The 20,689-nt window shown below is 35.8% G+C and overlaps 1 protein-coding gene across 15 annotated transcripts in view; it reads left to right on the forward strand.

The window, feature by feature from the left end:
• LOC144975456 (putative receptor-type tyrosine-protein phosphatase mosPTP-1) overlaps positions 1 to 20,689 on the forward strand; it is a 102,144-nt gene that overhangs the window by 40,164 nt on the left and 41,291 nt on the right. For 6 of the 15 annotated variants that reach the window (XM_078919551.1, XM_078919544.1, XM_078919552.1 and 3 more), the window contains exons 7-13: positions 1,214 to 1,383; positions 10,038 to 10,210; positions 10,825 to 10,939; positions 14,084 to 14,281; positions 15,692 to 15,790; positions 16,679 to 16,848; positions 18,418 to 18,544. In XM_078919551.1, coding sequence (XP_078775677.1) covers positions 1,214 to 1,383; positions 10,038 to 10,210; positions 10,825 to 10,939; positions 14,084 to 14,281; positions 15,692 to 15,790; positions 16,679 to 16,848; positions 18,418 to 18,544 — 1,052 coding nt within the window. Of the gene's footprint in view, positions 1 to 1,213; positions 1,384 to 3,264; positions 3,283 to 5,428; positions 5,462 to 10,037; positions 10,211 to 10,824; positions 10,940 to 14,083; positions 14,282 to 15,691; positions 15,791 to 16,678; positions 16,849 to 18,417; positions 18,545 to 20,111; positions 20,145 to 20,689 lie in introns of all 15 variants that reach the window. The other 9 variants (XM_078919539.1, XM_078919541.1, XM_078919543.1 and 6 more) reach the window with 4 other exon arrangements.

A 20,689-nucleotide genomic window follows, 5' to 3' on the forward strand; every position in this document is an offset into this window, starting at 1 on the left:
ATTTTTTCGGACAGAGGTAACGTTGTTAACGACAGGATGCTCATTTTACACCTGAGTACGGTGAGAGAATGTGAGTAAAGAGCCTTTTCCAAGATCTCAACTATGCGCCGAGCCACGCTCGAACCCAGGACCTTCCAATCCGAAAGCGAGTGTCATACCACTAGACCACTTAGCCGCACAATATATTTTTATGTTTCACAGAACTTTTACACGCAAACAATCATGGTGGAACAGCATCAGCCTCAAAGTGCTCAAGATAATGGGATACTATTTTCATCAAAGTTCCTCTCCTCGTTTTTTTTAAACATTACATTTACTGTAATTTGTGGTTTCTGGGTTTCTTCCAGATAAATTATTATCATCATCATCATCATCATCATCATCATCATCATCATCATCATCATCACCATCACCACCACCAACACCACCACCCATATCAACATCATCTTCATTCTTCATCATCGTTAAACCACTCTCACATTTATTGTTAAAATCTTAGATTCTCCTTCCCCCCCCCCCCCCCCCCCCCCCCTCACTCACAAAAAAAAAAAAAGGTCTCTTCTTTAAATCCACTCTGGAAAGTTGTCAAGTATGAACAACCCAAATTCTGTTTGCCTCACCAAAAACTTTCCTTGAGATTGAATTATTTTAATCTAGTTTCATAATCTATACGAAATATGAAGAGTTGTGTCTGTAAGCCATAATATTATAAGTCTGGTCGATTTCTCTCTTTACAATCAGCAAATGTTGTGTCTGTAAGCAATAATATTAGTCTGGTCGATTTCTCTCTTTTCAATCAGCAAATGTTGTGTCTGTAAGCAATAATATTAGTCTGGTCGATTTCTCTCTTTTCAATCAGCAAATGTTGTGTCTGTAAGCAATAATATTAGTCTGGTCGATTTCTCTCTTTTCAATCAGCAAATGTTGTGTCTGTAAGCAATAATATTAGTCTGGTCGATTTCTCTCTTTACAATCAGCGAATGTTGTGTCTGTAAGCAATAATATTAGTCTGGTCGATTTCTCTCTTTTCAATCAGCAAATGTTGTGTCTGTAAGCAATATTATTAATCTGGTCAATTTCTCTCTTTTCAATCAGCAAATGTTGTGTCTGTAAGCTATAATATTAGTCTGGTTGATTTCTCTCTTTTCAATCAGCAAATGTTGTGTCTGTAAGCAATAATATTAGTCTGGTCGATTTCTCTCTTTTCAATCAGCAAATGCAATGGGGATAAACCAGGCAAGACTACATTAGTGTCAAACGATGTCAGAGAACACACCATCGGCAACCTTAACCCTTACACGTGTTACACCATCCTCGTATCAGCCGTCAATGATATCGGTGACAGCATCCCTAGCAGTAGGGAGTTCTACACAGAACAAGATGGTGAGTAAACTTCTTTCATTCACAGCTGCCGTATTTTCCCCGCAACTCCCCACCCCCCACTTGAACTATACCCTGTGGCTTATAGATAGTCTGTTGCAGCTAATAATAATAATAATAATAATAATAATAATAATAATAATAATAATAATAATAATAATAATAATAATAAGAGATCTTTATTGTCCATAAATATGGCAATTTGTCATTTAGTTACAAGTACTTTTCTTTGTCCAAGCTCGCCAGGTGTATTTGCTTCATGGCTTTTGGTTTGGTAATGTAAGAATAATCATTCACAATTGTTTTATTTTCCAATCATCTTCATTTTCATAGAAAACGACATTTCTGCTCTTACAAGGTTAGAGAAGGACATCGGCAATACGACACAAGAGGAGTGTCACAGCTGATACATAAAACTAAATCCAAAATCTATAAATTTTCCCTTTATCTTCTTTGTGTTGATATGATCTTGGAATATCCCGAGTGCTGATAATCTTCTTAAAGTGCTGATAAACCTTGAAAAAGAAACAAACAAATAATTCCTTAATTTCAGCATGAATGTAGTTGATAGAAGCAAAGAAAATTACTTTTCTTGGAATTCATTCAGAGTTCACTGAAAGAAATGTCACAATTAACCTTTTTATCGCACAGCAAAATGGGATTCAAGAATTTTGCTGCTAATAATACCATGCGAGTTATCTCTTCTTATTTAGGGAATGAACAAAAATTAAAACAACAGCTTCGGGAGAAAACATACCTAAAAAAAATGAAACAAAATAACAAACACTGAATTTTTGGACTCAAAACCCTTCTTCAGCCAATAACAAAATAAAAATAAAGTAAAATGAATGCATCGCTCAATATCCAGAGACAGACGACCGAGAAATATTTTAAGTGATGTATTTATTGTTTTTATTGTATTTTGTGATTGGCTGAAAATGGGTTTATGGCCCGAAACATTCCTTGTTGGGTATTTTGTTCTTTTTCCAAGCTGTTATATTCTTTTTTGTTTCTAACTATTTTTACACTCCACAGCTTCTATCAGCTTTTTATCACCCCATCTTATTTTGATAAAGGACATTTAATTTATCGGGAACGAGACAGCAGACCTGAATAAGACATTAAGCACTCTTGTCTTTTTGCTTGTTTGTCTTTGGACTTATCTTTTTATTAATATTTTTTAAAGCATGCAATAAATGTATCTCAGGCTCTCTCTATCTCTCTCTCTATCTCTCTCTCTTTCCCTCTCTCTCTCTCTCTCTCTCTCTCTCTCTCTCTCTCTCTCTCTCTCTCTCTCTCTCTTTTTTTTTTTTCATTTCATGTTAAAATATCAATTATTTTTAAAACTCTTAAGTTTGGAATAAGGTAATAAAATTTTTCAGAAATGGATAAAAGATCAAATTTATCACTCCTAAACCGTTTTAAAGTTATAATTCACATTGTTACAAATTTTTAAAATGTATAGTAATACTATACAGATTTGATTGATTTAAATTTTTTTTTCTTCACATTCCAAGTTGGTGAGAATAGAAAGTAATGACAACTTTGTTGGTTTCCTTAAAGAATGTAAATGTTGCTGCTCGAAGAAATAAATAATAATGTAAGCTTCAATTTAATATACGAAAAAAAGATGAAATGGGCGTTTCGGGTTTCCTCTTTATCAACAAAACAGGAGTTGATAAAGGGGAAACTGGAAACATCCATTTTATCTGTTTTCATATATTAAAGTGAAACTTGGATTCAATTTCACATCGATATTTTTTTCTTAAAGAAGAAAAAGAAATCTTATTTCTCTTTTATTCATCTCTTAGTTATTGTTTAAAACAAAAAAAAAAATCACTTTTTCTTCATTTTTTAAAAAAACGCTGTACTAACTCACGGCAGATTCCAGTACAACCTCCTGTAAGTAGTAGATGTTTTTCTTATGCCTGCCTTTTTTCTCCTTTTTTTTTTCTTTTGATATTAAAAACAAACATTTTTTTTTTCTCCGCAAGTCGTTTCCCCGTTGTTGTGTTTGGGGATTGATTTTGGGTGTTGGAAAAATCGACAAAGGAAGTTCAATTTTTTGTAGTTACTCTTTTGTTGTTGTTTTGGTTACGTGTTGTTGTCCTAACATTGTGAACAAAAGTGTGATGTCAAAAATACTGGTTCCAATCTCATTGGACGTGTAAAACTACTCTCTGGAGGACTGGATACATACCTTGTGTAAATGGTCTTTTGGTTTCAGAGTGATGGCATCTTATTTTCTAGTCTAAATATATGCTGGTTGTCAGTAAAGATCGTCCATCTTCGCTCTTCTACGCCCCCGTAATATTAAGAGTCTCCGTGGACATCCTGCTACTAAAATAGTTACGCCATCTTATGATTCAACATGTAACCATTTCATTATTCATCCTCCGAAAAACTGGTTACGTACACGCTTCCAAGGAATTTGGAACCAGAAGAATAGAGGGTATGACATCACTACTTCTCTGCCCTATTAAAAAGACAGTGATGAACTTTCACCTTTGTGTGTGTGTGTGAATCATTGCTTTAGAAGCTTTAGAAGCCAGGAAACAATCACTCAACTCACATAATTCTAACACTCGTGATCACTGTTTCATTTTTTTCCCCCCTCACAAAGCAATCCCCACTGTGTTTGTGTTACGTTGGTCAGGTGACCTGGTTTGGCGTGTTCTCTCATTCTACGTAATAATGAGGGGGCAGCGTTGCTCAGTGATACTGTCTTTGATTCGTACCCGAAAGGTACCGAGTTCGATCACCTGCCGCTGCGCTGTGTGGCCTTGAGCAAGTCAACTCGCCCTAGCTCAATTTGCGGCGCTGCACTGCGGCTGACGCCTGGGTTTTTCCAATCTTCCCTTGGGATAGACCCTAGAGAAAAATTTTCCCTATGGGATGAATAAAGAAATTTTTTTTTTAGATTTTATTTTAATGTAGGTATTTTAATGCATGATGCAATAGAATGATTCAATGACTTTCAAATTTCCGCCCTAAACTAATAGGATCTTAATCTTTACTGCATTTTAAGATGTGAAGATAAGATACGATGAACTTTATTTATCCACTTCTGGAAATTTTCATTGGGTATTGCCTAAGACTAATAAATTTCATTAATAAATATAAAATAAGCAAATATATCATTAATAGGGGAAAAAAATGACATAGAAGTAATATATAAAATACAAATCGTTATTTGAAATGATTTTGAATCTTATCTGAATATGGGGAGCTGAAAATAGCTCTTTAGAGCCATATGACCCATGAAGTCAAAGTAAATCCTTGTTTCTAAAGTATTAAACAGATGACAGACATTGCTTGCTATAAAAAATTGTAAAAATATATATAGATAAATACATTTTTGAGAAACCTAAAATTGCAGGCTTTGTATTATGAATGTTATTATTTTACTATGAATTATTTTACCTAAAGCTTTGGTTTTGATACTTGATGTCATACAATTTTTGGGGGGAATTTGGAACAATTCATCAGTAGATTAACTCCTGTCACAAAGCATGCAGCTCTTGACCTCAAAATTGGTGAACATTAGAGTGGGGGAACTTCTATTTCTGCCATACTCTGGAAAAGTCCATATTTAAAAATTTGGCCAGAAAACTCATCCTTCAAATATCGATCAATTTAAATGACCCTCATTTTGGCAAAAACTCTCAAACCAGAGACTTCGCGAAGTCCCAGCTTTGAGAGTTTTTTTTTGTTGCTGAAATGAGGGTTATTTAAATCGATTGCGATTTGGAGGACAGTTTTCTGGCCAAATTTTTAAATATGGACTTTTCCAGAGTACAGCAGAGTTGGTGTTGTGGGTTTTCATGTGTCACCAACAACTCCTGTTGTGTTTCTGTCAACTTCTAACCCCCGTCTTGTGTCATTTTTCAACCTCTTTGTTATCTATTCCCACTCCTTGCCTCCAAAGTGTTGAAAGGCCATGGTTTTTGGGGGGGGGGGTTTGTTTTTTCTCTTGGTTTCAAAACAAAAAAGATCTCATTTTCTTCTACCAACCTGTTCAGAAATTTTGTTTTAAAAATTATTACAGTAATTTCAACCACGACAACCACCACCCCCACAAGTAAGTGAAAGGAAGAAAAAGTTTTCTGTTTTAGTATATAATTATTTATTGGTTTTGTTTTGTACTTTTTTTTCTTTTAAAAAAAAAAGATTTTTTTTTTAAAAACCAGCATAACTGTGGCCGCTTTCATTGATCAAGTGTTTTGTCATAACACACCTTTTTTTTTTTTCTTCTTCTAATGGGGTTGATCTATATTACCTTTCCATGTGCTCAGGGTCATTGGTCATATTGCAAAATGTGCTCAAAGTGATCCACATAGTGAAAAGTGTTCACAATTTTCCAACTATCCAATAATATCACAATTGGTCATTTTGTTCAGCATGACACATGTGTATGTTTACAACTTTCATAAACAAAGCAGCGTGTTTACATTTATTAAGAAATGTCCAATCCTTAGACAGAAACATATCATATGATCGATGACTCTCGGTTGGACGAAAACCTGAACATAAGTAGTATGTGCTTGGCTAAGAAGTTCATAACATTGCCATCTGGAAGTATAACGGAGCAACGCACAAAACTATGTGTAACCATGAACTTTTATAGTCCGGTTAATAAAGTTAAGTGAGTTATCCACTCATAAACGTGGATGGCAAAAATTAATAACAAAGACAAGATCGACGTCAACTTCATTCTATCTATAGATCACTCCCATTCTTTGAAAATCAAGTTTGGACAAATTCTTGTTTTATTGTTTTATCTTTGAAATATTTATTGTTGTTGTGCATAAAGTGAATGCTTCTTTTTTTTTATTTTAAAAAAATTCTGGATGGTTTGTGTTTTGTTTTAATCTCTTTGGTCATTGTCGTAATTTAAATATTTGCAAGGAATCTTCAATTTATTATTAATAATTGCCTACATTAACGATTGTATTTTTTTTGTTCTACACACTCCGTCATCAACACATCTTGCATGTCAGGCCTTTAAGTGTCTCTGCAGAACATGACGATTTTTACAAATAATTGCACTCATCTATTATGTATGTAGCACAATGTGCATTGATCATATTATTCCAATTCTATATGCTTTTCTCAGTTTGACCTAAAGTGCCACGATCATAAAAAGCCAAGATATTGGTTCTCTTGTAGCATGAAGTACACAAGTGGCCGATGTTGCAATCAGACTTGCATGTACTGAGTTGACTTATAATAAATTGTTTTTAAAAAACACAAAAAAAAACCAACAAAACAAAACAAAAATAAATTAACATCACGACACTACATAATAAGCTTGAATCTCATGTAGTTCCATATCTGAAGCAGACGTCGGAGGTCATCTTCCGCCAAGCTGATCTATCTCTTGCCAATTCTATTAAAGCAGCGCCACCTTTCTCAGCTTCATCTGTCCAAGTTCTTATCCCTTTCAAATACGTTATTCTTTGTCTTCCTCTTATTCTTTTTCCATTCATCTTTCCAGTCAAGGCGAGTATTTCCAAACCAGGGTGGCAGATAATGTGCCCTAACAATTCCATTTGGCGTTTGATGATTTTTGTTATCAGTGATCTTTTTCTGTTTGCCATTTCTAAAATTTCTTCATTTCTTTTCCTTTCCATCCATGACACCCTCATCATTCTTCTGTAAAACCACATTTCCACTGCCTCCAGTCTTTTAACCATGGTCTTGTTTATGGTCCAGCTCTCACAACCATATAGCAGCACAGACAGTACATAGCAATCCAGGACTTTGATTTTTGTTTTCATGCTAATATTCCTGTTTTTCATAATTGTATGCAGCTGGTTGAATGCATTCTTCGCCATACCTATTCTTTTCTTTATTTCACAATCTGATTTTCCATTGGATGTTACATTGAAGCCTAAATATTTGAAACATTCAACTTGTTGTATTGTTTGTCCTCTGCTTGTTATTACACAAGCTTGAATACAGAAACAAAATCTAAGCAACATCTATTTCATAAAAAATAAGCCTTATGGATTACTCAGTCTTCAGACATTTCCTGAAAGATGATAAATTTTCCCAGGACTTTGTCCGAGGACTAAGTGCGTTCCATAGGCATGGAGCAGTGGATGAAAAGGCTTTTTTGTTGTTGTTTTTTTACCAAAAGTGGATTTTGATAACTTTTAGAAGTTGGGACTGAGATGATCTTATATTTCAACTTATGAGTACCTTTCATTGTTTAAGCTCTCCATTTGTCTTTTTCAATTGCTTTTGCTGATTGTTTCTGCACTTAAATTTGTTAATGTATTATTTAATGTTGTGTGACTTACTGTGTAGTGGTATCAAAGTAAGAAACTAGGGAGCAGGCACCAGTGTAAGATGAAGATCTGAACAAGTGTGTATGAAAGGTGCCAGTGACAAAGCAAGAAAGAAAAATACAAGAAAAAAAACCCTCTAATATCAGTCTACCTCGACTGGGGATCAAACCTCAGACCTTCTGATTATCGGTCACACTTGCAACCTCGAATGGGGATCGAACCTCAGACCTTCTGATTATTGGTCAGACATGCTACCATGTAATTATCTCTTATCTTTCTTGGTTTCTTCAGTCATTGCAGTTAGAAGTTTGATCTCCCCTCACACCTAGATTAGCCCGACTTTTCACAACTATAGAATAGAAATAGATTGAATAGACTGTTGATGTCGTGCAGAGGATGGCCTATATCCATGTATTGATAAATCTGTTATTGAACTGATACTTTAATGTGAACTTCTCTCTCTCTCTCTCTCTCTCTCTCTCTCTCTCTCTCTCTCTCTCTCTCTCTCTCTCTCTCTCTCTCTCTCTCTCTCTCTCATCCTCTCATCTCTCTCTCTCTCTCTCTCTCTCTCTCTCTCTCCCTCTATCTCTCTCTCTCTCTCTCTCTCTCTCTCTCTCTCTCTCTCTCTCTCTCTCTCTCTCTCTCTCTCTCTCTCTCTCTCTCTCTCTCTCTCTCTCTCTCTTTTTCATCTCTCTCACTCTCTCATCTCTTTCTTTCACAGGCCCTCGGACCCATTAAAAAATATATGTATATACTTTAATAAGATTAATTCTTGCATCAAGTGTTTTAAAGTATTTTAATTTTAATTTTGATATCTAATGGCACCTTTTTGTTTCTTTGATGTTGTGCATTTTTCAGCATGATTCAAGTGTAATCCAATGGTTTGGGTTTTTTTTTTACACTATTCAACCAAAATCTGGTTGCCTAGCACCAAAAGTAGAACAAATAATTTTCTAAAAGGTTTAACTCACACTCAATCCTAGAGATTTTTTTCCTACCTTTCAAAATTAGAAAAATATATATTAAAAATGAGCATGTACATAGATAGTTTTATTCAATCACCATTAACATGTAAAAAAAGTAAAAACATTAACTTTGATACTACGCCTATAATTTGTTTCAGAAAAATGTAATAAATAGGCATGGGGTAAAAGTAACCCGGGTAAACTTGTGGCCTTCATAATCTCATAGCCTGACACTGGAACCCAATAGGACTTATCTTTTGACGTTATTTTTTAGGTTTGTGCAGCGTCTAGTGAGTTGTCGTTAGTAGAGCTCAAGGAAAAGAGTGATTCCATTTGTCGAACTATTGAATAACTCACGATTTATTTTATTTTCTTGTCTTTTGACGTCATTTCTTGGTCAGTGTCAGGCTATAAGTTTACGATGGCTATGGTAAACTACAGATATAGTCGGTATTAGGTTGAGTGAGTTTTAAAAGTGTGGACAAAGTGATACTTTGTTTTGTTTTTTTTTGTGTTGTTTTTTTTTTTTGTTTTTTGTTTTTCTCCATTTTTAAAATATTGGTTATTTGTCTTTTCTATGCACTGTTGAACTGTCAAGCTTTATGTTATGCTGCCATGTCAAGCAGTTGTGTAGAGTAAATCAAGTCGTTATCGAATCCCTCAGCAATTTGTGATTTATTTTTTTAAAGACCACCCAAAACATGTTTAAATAGTTTAAATTGAAGTCTGTCTAATGCTCCTGAAATGTTCAAGCTTATATTATACGCAATTTGGTGTATTGGTTACAATACTTCAGGTGGGCAGAATTGGTGAGCGTTTTACCTAATCGCATACCATCCATAAAATAATGGTCTACTCACTCTGCCTTATTCTGAAAAAAAAAAAAAACGAAACAAACTAAGTGTTGTGATTATCAGGAGTGGACTTATTTTAAAGTAACAATTCACATGAATTAGGATAAAAATCAGGCATTTTGGATCTCTCCAAATTTTTTTCTTCAAATTCAGATTTATTTCAAAAAAATATTATCCAGATTTTTTTAATTAGCTGCCTGAGACATGTCCGCTTTCATTTTCTTTACATTTTTTTTTCTTCCAAAAGGTTTTCATCCCCTGCTTGGCAAACAGTTCCTTGGAAAAGTCTCTTTACTCACATTCTCTCACTGTACTCAGGTGTAAAAGGAGTACCTGCCCATTTACAGCGTTGTCTCTGTCCGGAAATAATTGTAATATCCCCTAACAGGCGTCATGTCCCGTCCTATGTGTTAAGTGTTGCTGTTGGCCAGCGAACCCTTGTAAAACACTAGAGCACATTTAGTGGATATTGCTCTATATAAAAGCTCAATTTTTTTTTTTTTAATTTTAAAATTAAAATCATTCATTTTCCATCTCGTCTCCAGTTCCCAAGGTAGTGCTAGAGAACGTCCGTGCTATTCCGTCGAAGAATGAGATCCAACTACTCTGGGACAAGCCCAAGGCCACGTGGAACGCAGACCTTCTGGGATATGAGATCGAGTACGGCCCCTCTCAGGACTCCATGACTGACTTCCATGTGCGGGATCCACACAGTCTGGTAAGGGCTTTTAGAAATAATAATACAAAGGAGTTGGGAAAGTAAATCCTCTCCATTCTTACTTACTTGCTTACTGAACCCTCTCCTTACCACCTGCAGCAAAATCGTCACATTTGTTACGACACAATATACATTTTTCTTCTTCAGATTTATTTTGTACATCACAAACTTTGAAGAATGATATTTGTTTAATTACCAAGAACATAAAGTTATTTTGTAGAGAGAATGTTTGAGTTAAAAAACCAATTTTTCTGCTGGGTAAGCCTGCCAGTTTTTGGGAAAATACTGAAAATGATCGGTAGGGAAAGAGATAATCCTCATTGTGCCATGGGGATCATAAGGCATCTACAGAAAAAACTTCAGCTTTTATAAGATCGAGTAGGTCCCCTCTCAGGACTCCATGACTGGCAGACAGCGTGGTATGGGATTTTAGAAATAATAATACAAAGGAAATGGAAAGTAAATCCTCCATTCCTACTTACTTACTTACTTACTTACTTACTTACTTACTTACTTACTTACTTACTTACTTACTTACTTACTTACTTACTTACTTACTTATTTACTTACTTAATCCTCATTCTAACACAGCTACATGGTATTTGCTTTAACAGGAAACCACAATAGTCGGATTGAAACCCTACACCTTGTACAAGGTAGCCATCAGGGTATACAACAGTGTGGGCAAAGGTCCAGTCAAAGCTATGGAAGTACAGACTTTGGAAGGAGGTGAGTAAACAATAATAAATATACATGTATAAAAAGTAGTCCTTCAGAGCCATTAGACTCATGGATCCGGAGTTTTTTCCCGGTTTCTATAGCATTAAACGAACAATAGCAATTGCTTGCTTCCCTTTGGATAGGACGCTAATCTATCACAAAGTACTTACTTTCCACCAGATCTCATAGACCCACCTACCAAATCACTGCGGGGTGTGAAGTGAGTGCTCTACCAACTGAGCTATCAGGACCCCCTATACAAGTAAAAGTGACCTCCAACCTCAATATGGTAATGCAGTGCACGTCGCTTAATCAGAACAGCACCGTCGTTCAGAAATCGTTCCAAGTAATCAGTTAACTGCCATACACTGGAATCACACACGTATTTAAAAAATGTTTTCCAGAAAACTGCTTATTTGTGACTTTGTATGACATGCCAAATACTTTCCCCACAGCTTGTCTGGATTTTAAGTCCTGTATTAATTAATGTTTTTATTGAGTTTTTTGTTTGTTTTGTTATTGGTTTGCAAGGACTCAGCCCTTGTGCCTTTCAGAGGGGACTCACGCTCGAACCCTGCCTAGGACCTACTGGTCGGAAAGCAGATGTCATGACACAACATGACCACAAAGATGCAAGTCATCATATTGCCTAATGCTGTCTTGTCAAATGATATCTTTTCTTTTTTATATTCTTATCATCATCATCATCTTACAAGTTTCATATTTGACCCACCGTCTCAAAACAATCTTCAGAGGCTCCTGCCCTTCCACTCTTTGCGAAATTATTGTGCCTAATCGGTCTACATTCCGCGATTCCGCATTCAAGGCAAACATTCTGCAATGGGGGTAGCATGGGTCAGTGGTACGGTCTTTGATTCATATCTAGAAGGTAACGAGTTCGATCACCCGCTGCTGCGCTTTGTGGCCTTGAGCAAGTCAACTCACCCTAGCTCAATCTGCAGTGCTGCACTGCGGCTGATGCCTGGGTTATTTCAGTCTTCCCTTGGAAAAGACCCAAGAGAAAAATTTTCCCTATGGGATGAATAAAGGGAATTTTATTTTATTTAATTTAATTTTTATTTATTCAATAGAGGGAAGTTTGTATAAGATCATATCTAGTAAAAACTTTGGAGAGAATAAGGTTGATAGGTATCACGGACGAGAATGCAGTTTATCCCAAGTTTATCATGTTTTCCAATGGCATTATAACTCCTGGCAGCTTCTATTGGTGCTCACTATTATGTTAATGACGATCGACCCAATCGGCAAAGTCCTTAACGCACTCAAGCACTGTCACGAACCCACCCGGAAGCTTCGTCACAACACACCGTTCAACTAGATACTCTGCGGTTTCGGGTTCTAACCCACATCGGGTACATGTTGGACAGGTGGAAAGTCCCCACTGATGAAGCGATTTCGCCGTGAGGCAGGTCCTTGACCGAAACCGATTCGCTACCACCCAGTGTCTCCTCTTACTGGTGGAGAAGCCTGGCAACTTCTCACCAAGTTTAGATGAGTGTATGTCCCCGCCCTCTCGAGGGATTGACTTCGTCCAAACCGACTTCCTGGCAGACTCCATTTTGCCTCAACAAGCAGCGTGCTTACTGTGTGTTCAATGGCAAGGCGCCATAATGGTTTGTCTGGAAAATTGAGGTTTTGCCTGAGTTGGGTCAATATGAATCTCAAATTTCACTTATATTTTGGTCATCTGATTCCTCTTTGGGGCTATTGGGTGTAGGAGCCTCTGGGTATTATGTCGGGATTGACTCACTCAACCCTAACACAGACTATATCCGTAGTTTACCCAGGTTACTTTTACCCCATGCCTATTTATTACATTTTTTCTGAGACAAATTATAGGCGCAGTATCAAAGCTAATGTTCTGGGTGGGGACCCTTACCTCCCATAGCGGGCAGGGAGGTACACACTGTGTCTTCTATCCCCTTATATCTGTTTTCCAACATGCTTTCTGTCTTTGTCTTGGAATGAGATTACTTAATTTTTTTCCTGGCCCTGGTCGGAGTCCTGGCTGGGAGGGAAACAGTTAAATGCATAGTTATTGTTTTGGGAGATGATATTTTTTTCCTTGTAAATCATCTCTCTGTTATGTATTAGTATATTTGTTATTTTTTTAATGTATAATGTAAGCATTTGAGTGTGTTCCTCTTTGTTGGATTTTGTTCTTGTGTCCGGATGAGACTTATAGGTGATCTCAAACTAAGTACATTGGTGATATGCTCTTGGAATCTACATCTGATCCCTATTTATTCCCAGTTCCCCTATGTCTTACTTTCTCTTGGATGCTTCAATTGTACTTCTAGAACTTTTTACTATCCCATTTTCTTCCTTTTTACTGGCGCTGATATAACCTAAATGGGGTGCAAGCGCCGTAAAACCCTTAAAAACAAAACAAACAAAACAAAGCTAATGTTTTTAGTTTTTGCATGTTAATGATAGTTGAATAAAACTATCTATGTAAATGATCATTTTGAATACATTTTTTCCAATATTGGAAAGTAGCAAAAATCTCTAGGATTTAGTGAGTTAACAAGGTGCTTGAATTTGGATTTATATCAACAAACATGAAAGTTGGGTTTAAGTTCTCGTCGATAAAGTGAATAATAAGTACTTTTTCTTGCATTGGAAATCAATCGGAAGTTCGTATTTCTCATTATTTTGTTTCTTAACTTGAGCTTTTATAAAGGGTGATATCTGCTTTACAAGGGGTGCCTGACCAACAGCAACGTGTAGAACAAGCCATGACGTCTGTGAAGCTATAGTACAATTTATTCTGACAGAGACAGCGCTGTTAACGGCCAGGCCAGGTACTTATTTTATACCTGAGAACGGTGAGAGAATGTAAGTTTTAAAAAAAGTCTTTTCCAATGACTCAACTATGCGCCGAGCTAAACGCAAACACAGGACCTTCCGATCCGAAAGCGAGTGACATACCACTGGACCACATAGCCGCACCAATTCACTTTGCGGGATATCCTTCTTCCCAACATAATACTGTTTTGAGACTGTGGGTCACATATTTTTTTTAAAAATTCTCCAACCAACAACTCACTTCCTTTCTCTCTCTTTTTTATTTATTTTATTTTATTTTAATTTTTTAAAATTAATTAATTTTTTTTGTTTTTGTTTTTGCAGCCCCTTCCAAGCCAAGAATCACCCACATCAACAACAACAAAGCCACGTCTTTCTGCGTCAACTGGGAACCCCCTACAGTGACCAACGGCAAGCTCATCCAATACAAAATCAGGTGGAGGGGTGAGGATGGGGCCAATACCTCCAGGGTGGTGGGCGGACACTTCTCCAACAAGATGTCGGCTAAGATTACAGACCTCAGTAAGTTGGCATGTTGTCTTCGGAGTATTTTTTTTTATGTGTGTGTGTGTGTGTGTATTGTTTATTTTTTTGTTTTGGTGGAGATTTGGTGGAGACCGAAGTACGTTGGCAAAATGTCCTCTTTTAATGTATTTATATATTTATTTATTTATTTATTTATTCATTTATTTTTTTATTTATTTATTTATCCTTTAGGCATTTATTTCTTGGATGGAGGAGTTCACTTTTATTTAACTGCCCCCCTCCCCCCAAAGAGAGAGAGAAGAGGGAGGGGAGGATATATATATATATATATATATATATATATATATATATATATATATATAGAGAGAGAGAGAGAGAGAGAGAGAGAGAGAGAGAGAGAGAGAGAGAGAGAGAGAGAGAGAGAGAGAGTTTTAAAAATTGATTTAATGAGCCCTATGTCACACTGACACCGACACTTTCAGTCTCTTTGTGGAGAGTTGATTGTAACGTGCATTGTAGTTGTTTGGCTGTGAGTGAATTTGATGTTGTTTTTTGAAATACAGAGTTGCATATTATGTTGTGTAGTGTGCATATGTTGGGTGTGAGTATGAATGTTGGATGTGCAAACTTTTAGACACTCTTTGTCTCTTAGGAACATGGTAAGGCAAATATGATTTACAGAAAATCTTAGTCTGAGCTTATTCGCTTCTAGCCTAACAATAATGTTATTAGTAATAAAACACTTCTTTAACTCTTTCAGCGCTGAGGCTATATTCGCATTTCCGTCACAAAATGGCTGACACCCGATTGAGTCAGCGTGAGAATGACAAGCTAAGACAAAGCGACATTCGAATTCGGCGCAAAATCTCAATTAAAACACCCCCCTAGGGCCAATTGAATATTCTGATGAAAGAAATGATACCATTGGTCCAATTTATAGTACTTTTTGTGTAGAGAATAGGATTGGATTACATTATTGTTTTTGCCCTTCAAGACCGGCTGCACTGTTCGGCCATTGGCCAATAGAACTGATTCTTCTCTGGCTGCACAGTGCGGCCAATGGCACTGAAAGAGTTTTTAAAAACTGAGCTGAGTCGTTACATTGTTAATAAATGATATGCTACCCATTTTGTCTCCCACAGAGCCGTATTATCCATACGTAGTTCAGGTGGCTGACATTGATAATAAATGATATGCTACCCATTTTGTCTCCCACAGAGCCGTATTATCCATACGTAGTTCAGGTGACTGACATTGATAATAAATGATATGCTACCCATTTTGTCTCCCACAGAGCCGTATTATCCATACGTAGTTCAGGTGGCTAACATTGATAATAAATGATATGCTACCCATTTTGTCTCCCACAGAGACGTATTATCCATACGTAGTTCAGGTGGCTGACATTGATAATAAATGATATGCTACCCATTTTGTCTCCCACAGAGCCGTATTATCCATACGTTGTTCAGGTGGCTGCAGCCACAAGGTACGGAGGATTCGGCGAATTTACAGCAGAGTATCCAGCCCTTACAGAAGTCATGGGTAAGACAGGGGGAGCTTTCCGTGTGTATAGAGGGAATTATGTGTTTGCTACCTGCTTCAGTCCCTTGATCGGTGTGGCTGTGCAGTCTAGTGGTATGATACTTGCCTCTGGATCAGAAGGTCCTGGGTTCAAGTCCCACTCTGAGAGGCGTATAGTTTTGGGTCCCTGGAAAAGGCTCTTTATTCACATTCGCTAACAGTACAGTTCGGGTGTAAAATGATTACCTGGTCATTAACAGTGTTGTCTCTGTCAGAAAAAGATATATTGTATTATTGACTAACAGGTGTTATGTCTTGTTCTATATGTTAGTTGTTGCTGTTGGCTAGGGACCCATTTTATCATTATCATTATCATCATTATTATCATTGTTATTATTATTAGTATTATTATTATTATTATTATTATTATTATTATTATTATTATTATTATTATTATTATTATTATTATTATTATTATTATTATTATATTATTATTATTATTTATTATCATTATTATTATTATTACTATTATTAATTATTATTATTATTATTATTATTATTATTATTATTATTATTATTATTATTATTATTATATTATTATATTATTATATTATTATTATTATTATTATTATTATTATTATTATATTATTATATTATTATTATTATTATTATTATTATTATTATTATTATTATTATTATTATTATTATTATTATTATTATTATTATTATTATTATTATTATCATTATATTATTATTATTATTATTATATTTTATTATTATTATTATTATTATTATTATTATTATTATTAATATTATATTATATTATTATATTATTATTATTATTATTATTATTATATTATTATATTATTATTTTTTATTATTATATTATTATTATTGTTATTGTTACAGCTCCCAGCGCCCCCAGAAACCTGAATCTGACTAAGCTGAGCAAGACGGTCATCCTCTTGAAATGGGACGTGCCAGAAGTGGTCTACAAGAGGGTGGACAACTATCTCATCAAGCTGTGGAACCACCGTGGTGGGGACCGGCAGAAAAGCATTCAAGGGGACCGCACAGAGGTGGGTGCACTTGATTAATAATCACATTTGATTTTCTGGGTGGGGTTCCTGACCTCCCATTGTGAGAAGGGAGGTACTAGCTGTGTCTTCTATCCCCTATGTGTCTGTTTTCCAATTGCTTTCTGTCTTTGTCTTGTTATGAGATTGCTTAGTTTTGTCCTGACCCTGGTCGGATTTGTGTGGCTATGTGGTCTAGTAGTATGACACTCGCTTTCGGATTGGAAGGTCCTGGGTTCGAGCCTTGTGCTCGGCGCATAGTTGAGTCCTTGGAAAAGGCTCTTTACTCACATTCTCTCACTGTACTCAGGTGTAAAATGAGTACATGGCCGTTAACAGCGTTGTCTTTGTCCGAAAAATTGTAATATCGCCTAACAGGCGTCATGTCCCGTCCTACATGTTAAATGTTGCTGTTGACCAGGGACCCCTTGTAAAGCGCTTTGAGCACATTTGGTGGATATTGCACTATATAAAAGCTCAATTTTAAATTCCTGGGCTGGGAGGGAAACAGTTGAATGTATAGTTATAGTTTTGGGAGATGATTTTTTTTTCCCTTGTAAATCATCTCTCTGTTAGGTATTGTTATTTTTTTATTATTAACATTTGATTTGTAAACATTTGAGTGTATCCCTCTTAGTTAGGACATGTGGTTGTGCCTGGTTGAGATTGTTAGGTGATCTCAAACTAAGTACTTTGATAGTGTGCTCTTGGACTCTACATCTGTTCCCTATTTGAACCAATCCCCCGTTGTCATACTTTTTCTTCAAGTCCTTTTAATTGTACATCTAGAATGTTTTTACTATCCAATTTTCATCCTTTTTATTGGCGCTGATATGACCTAAACGTGTTGCAAGCGCCGTAAAACCCTTAAAAACAAAACAAACAAACATTTGATTTTGTTGGGAAAAAAGCCGAGTCTAGGCTGCGTTGAACCTGAGACTTCCTTGAAGCAAGGGGCAGAGCACTTATCTCAGAATAAAACGACTGTTATTGATTGCCGACTTTTAAAACAAATTATCAGCCTGCCTGGACTAGGGATCGAACCTCAGACCTCCTGATTACTGAACTTTACATGCAGATCTTTTGTATTGATACTACCTTTAAACGAGCCATTGTATGAAGAAGTTTTTTTAAATCATGGCTTGAGAACAAAGCATTGCAAACACAGTCTATAACTTCTTGTGATTAAGATTTATGTGGTCTAGTGGTATGACACTCTTTGGAAGGTCCTGGGTTTGAGTCCCGAGCGGCGCATAGTTTAGTCCTCGGAAAAGGCTCTTTACTCACATTCTCTCACCATACTCTGGTGTAAAATGAGTACTTCTGAGTAGTCTCTGTCTGAAAAAAAATTATAATATTATCTAACAGGCGTCATGTCTCGTCCTACATGTTAAATGTTGCTGTTTGCTAGGGACTCCTTGTAAAGCGCTTTGAGCACGTTTAGTGGAAATTGCACTATATATAAAAACAAGGTTTTTTGTGGGTTTTTTGTTTGTTTTTGTTTTGGGTTTTTTTTGTTTTGTTTTTTTTTTGGATTTTTTTTTTAATGACTTATTGAAATATTTGTTCCAGTACACCATGAAGGATCTGACTCCAGACTCCCGCTACAATCTGAAAGTGGCCGGAATCACCAAGGCAGTCTTCAGCAATTCCACCCTAGTCGGAGATTTCAGTGAACCCATTATCTTCATTCTTGGAGGTTTGTCTGTTTAACATTTTACTTACATGCGGCTATGTGATCTTGTGGTATGACATTCGCTTTCGGATTGGAGGTCTTGGGTTCGGGCCTCGCTCGGCACATAGTTGAGTCCTTGGAAAAGGCTGTTTACTCAAATTTTTCACTGTACTCGGGTGTAAAATGAGTATCTGGCCGCTAACAGCGTTGTCTCTGTCCGAAAAATTGTAATAGTGCCTAACAGGTGTCAAGTCTCGTCTTACAAGTTAAGTGTTGCTGTTGGCCCTTGTAACGTTCTTTGAGCAGGTTTAGTGGATATCGCGCTATATAAAAAAAAGCTCTTTTTTTTTTCTCGAACAGAATTAGTGACTAGTCTTGTATTAGTCCTGTTAACGGAGTAAATTGAGATACCAGCTATCAAGAAAATTTACCTCTTTTTTTTTGTTGTTTTTGTTTTTTTAAACGGAAAGCTGTGCCCATAGGAAAATCTTCAAAAATTAATATATAATATATATATATATATATATATAATATATATATATATATATATATATATATATATATATATATATATATATATATATATATAGCTTTGGCAAGCTGCCTGCCTTTTCCCTTGTTTTACTATAAGGTGAAGAGAATAATTCATATACTTTCATGACACTGTGAACAGTGGTCAATTTTAATCATGAAACTGGGACTGCATTTGCATTGGAATACTCTTTCCTTTCTTTCATTAAAAATTTTTTTTTGTTGAAATTACACTTTTTGTTGTTCTCCCTAATGAAATATTTCTGATTCTCGAGATTGGCATCTCTGAGTAACCAACCTAATGCATTGGGTCATAAATGAGATATAATCGCCATATGGGAAAGGTTATGACACATAATCCAGTAATCCACTTAACATGTAGTAGGGAGGGGGGGGGGGATGCGTTTGTTACTGATAGTCTCCGACAGTTGAGTCTAATACAATGGACACTAATGATGAGGACAGCTTTCATGTTAAACAACATTTCACAGCGGTTGACGATTTCTACACGTGAACAAGTCTCACAAATCACACATACTACATATAAAACAACAGGCCACAAAGATGAGATGAAATGCCAGGTTTTTATGTGTTAGCCCTTGCAGTTTTTACTCAGTCACTGATGAAGGGACTGAATCAGGTTAACAAATGCACCCCAACAATATTGAATTTTGTTTTAAAAAGCTTGCTTCATATTCAATCTCATTTCATTTAAACAACAATGATGAAGCTTCAATTCTATTGACGAAGACAGATGAATGGAATTTTCGAGTTTCCTCTTTGTCAACAAAACAATATGAATGACAGACTAAAAACGAATGAAAAATGAGAGGATGGCGGTCCTTTTTAAGACCTTAACATCCTCTCATTTCTTATTTGTTCTGTAGTATTTCATTCATTATTTTATGATGACAAAGAAGGAACTTCTACATCATCTGTTTTCGTCTTATTGAAGCTTCCATTGAATTTTTTATCATTGTTATTCAATTCTTCGAACTTCAAGCCGTGAAAGTTGCATTTCATATAATCTTTTCCCCTCCCGTGTATACCTCTCCTTCAGAAACGCTGCTTCCAATCAGTACAACGAAGAAAGGTATTATTTTTCGACATGGCAATGTTGTCGGAATTCTGCTAACATTTTCAGACCTGCCTACTTGAAATTTTTTTTAATTCCTAATTTTCGGAGATAAAAATTGTAGTCGCTGTAGATTACTTTAAAAATCAACATTTCACCCTCACAAGGAATATAAATCACAATTCAAAATTTTTGATAATATGTAGTCTGCATCAACTTTCAATTTCAATAATTTTTTCGTGACGTATAGATTCTCATGAAGTTATTGAAATGTGAGCCAAAATTTCCTGATTTTACTCATTTTTTCGTAAGAGTACTAGTTGGCAGGTCTGTATTCTATTTGTCTTTATCTTACACCAGTGCCTGCTCCCTCATTTATCACTTTGATATTTACACAAAGATGGAAGGGAATCAGGCCTGTATAATATAGACAGATTTATTTATTTTTCTTCAAACTCGGATTGTGACGAAAAATATCCAGATTAAAAAAAAAAAATTTCATTTGCTGTCTGTTACTGATCTGAATAGGTTAATATTGAGATAGGTGGATAAATTCGGGCTGC

This window comes from Berghia stephanieae, chromosome 6, assembly GCF_034508935.2.
Source record: "Berghia stephanieae isolate SIO BIC M18660-M18661 chromosome 6, UCSD_Bste_1.3, whole genome shotgun sequence".
NCBI lineage: Eukaryota > Metazoa > Mollusca > Gastropoda > Nudibranchia > Aeolidiidae > Berghia > Berghia stephanieae.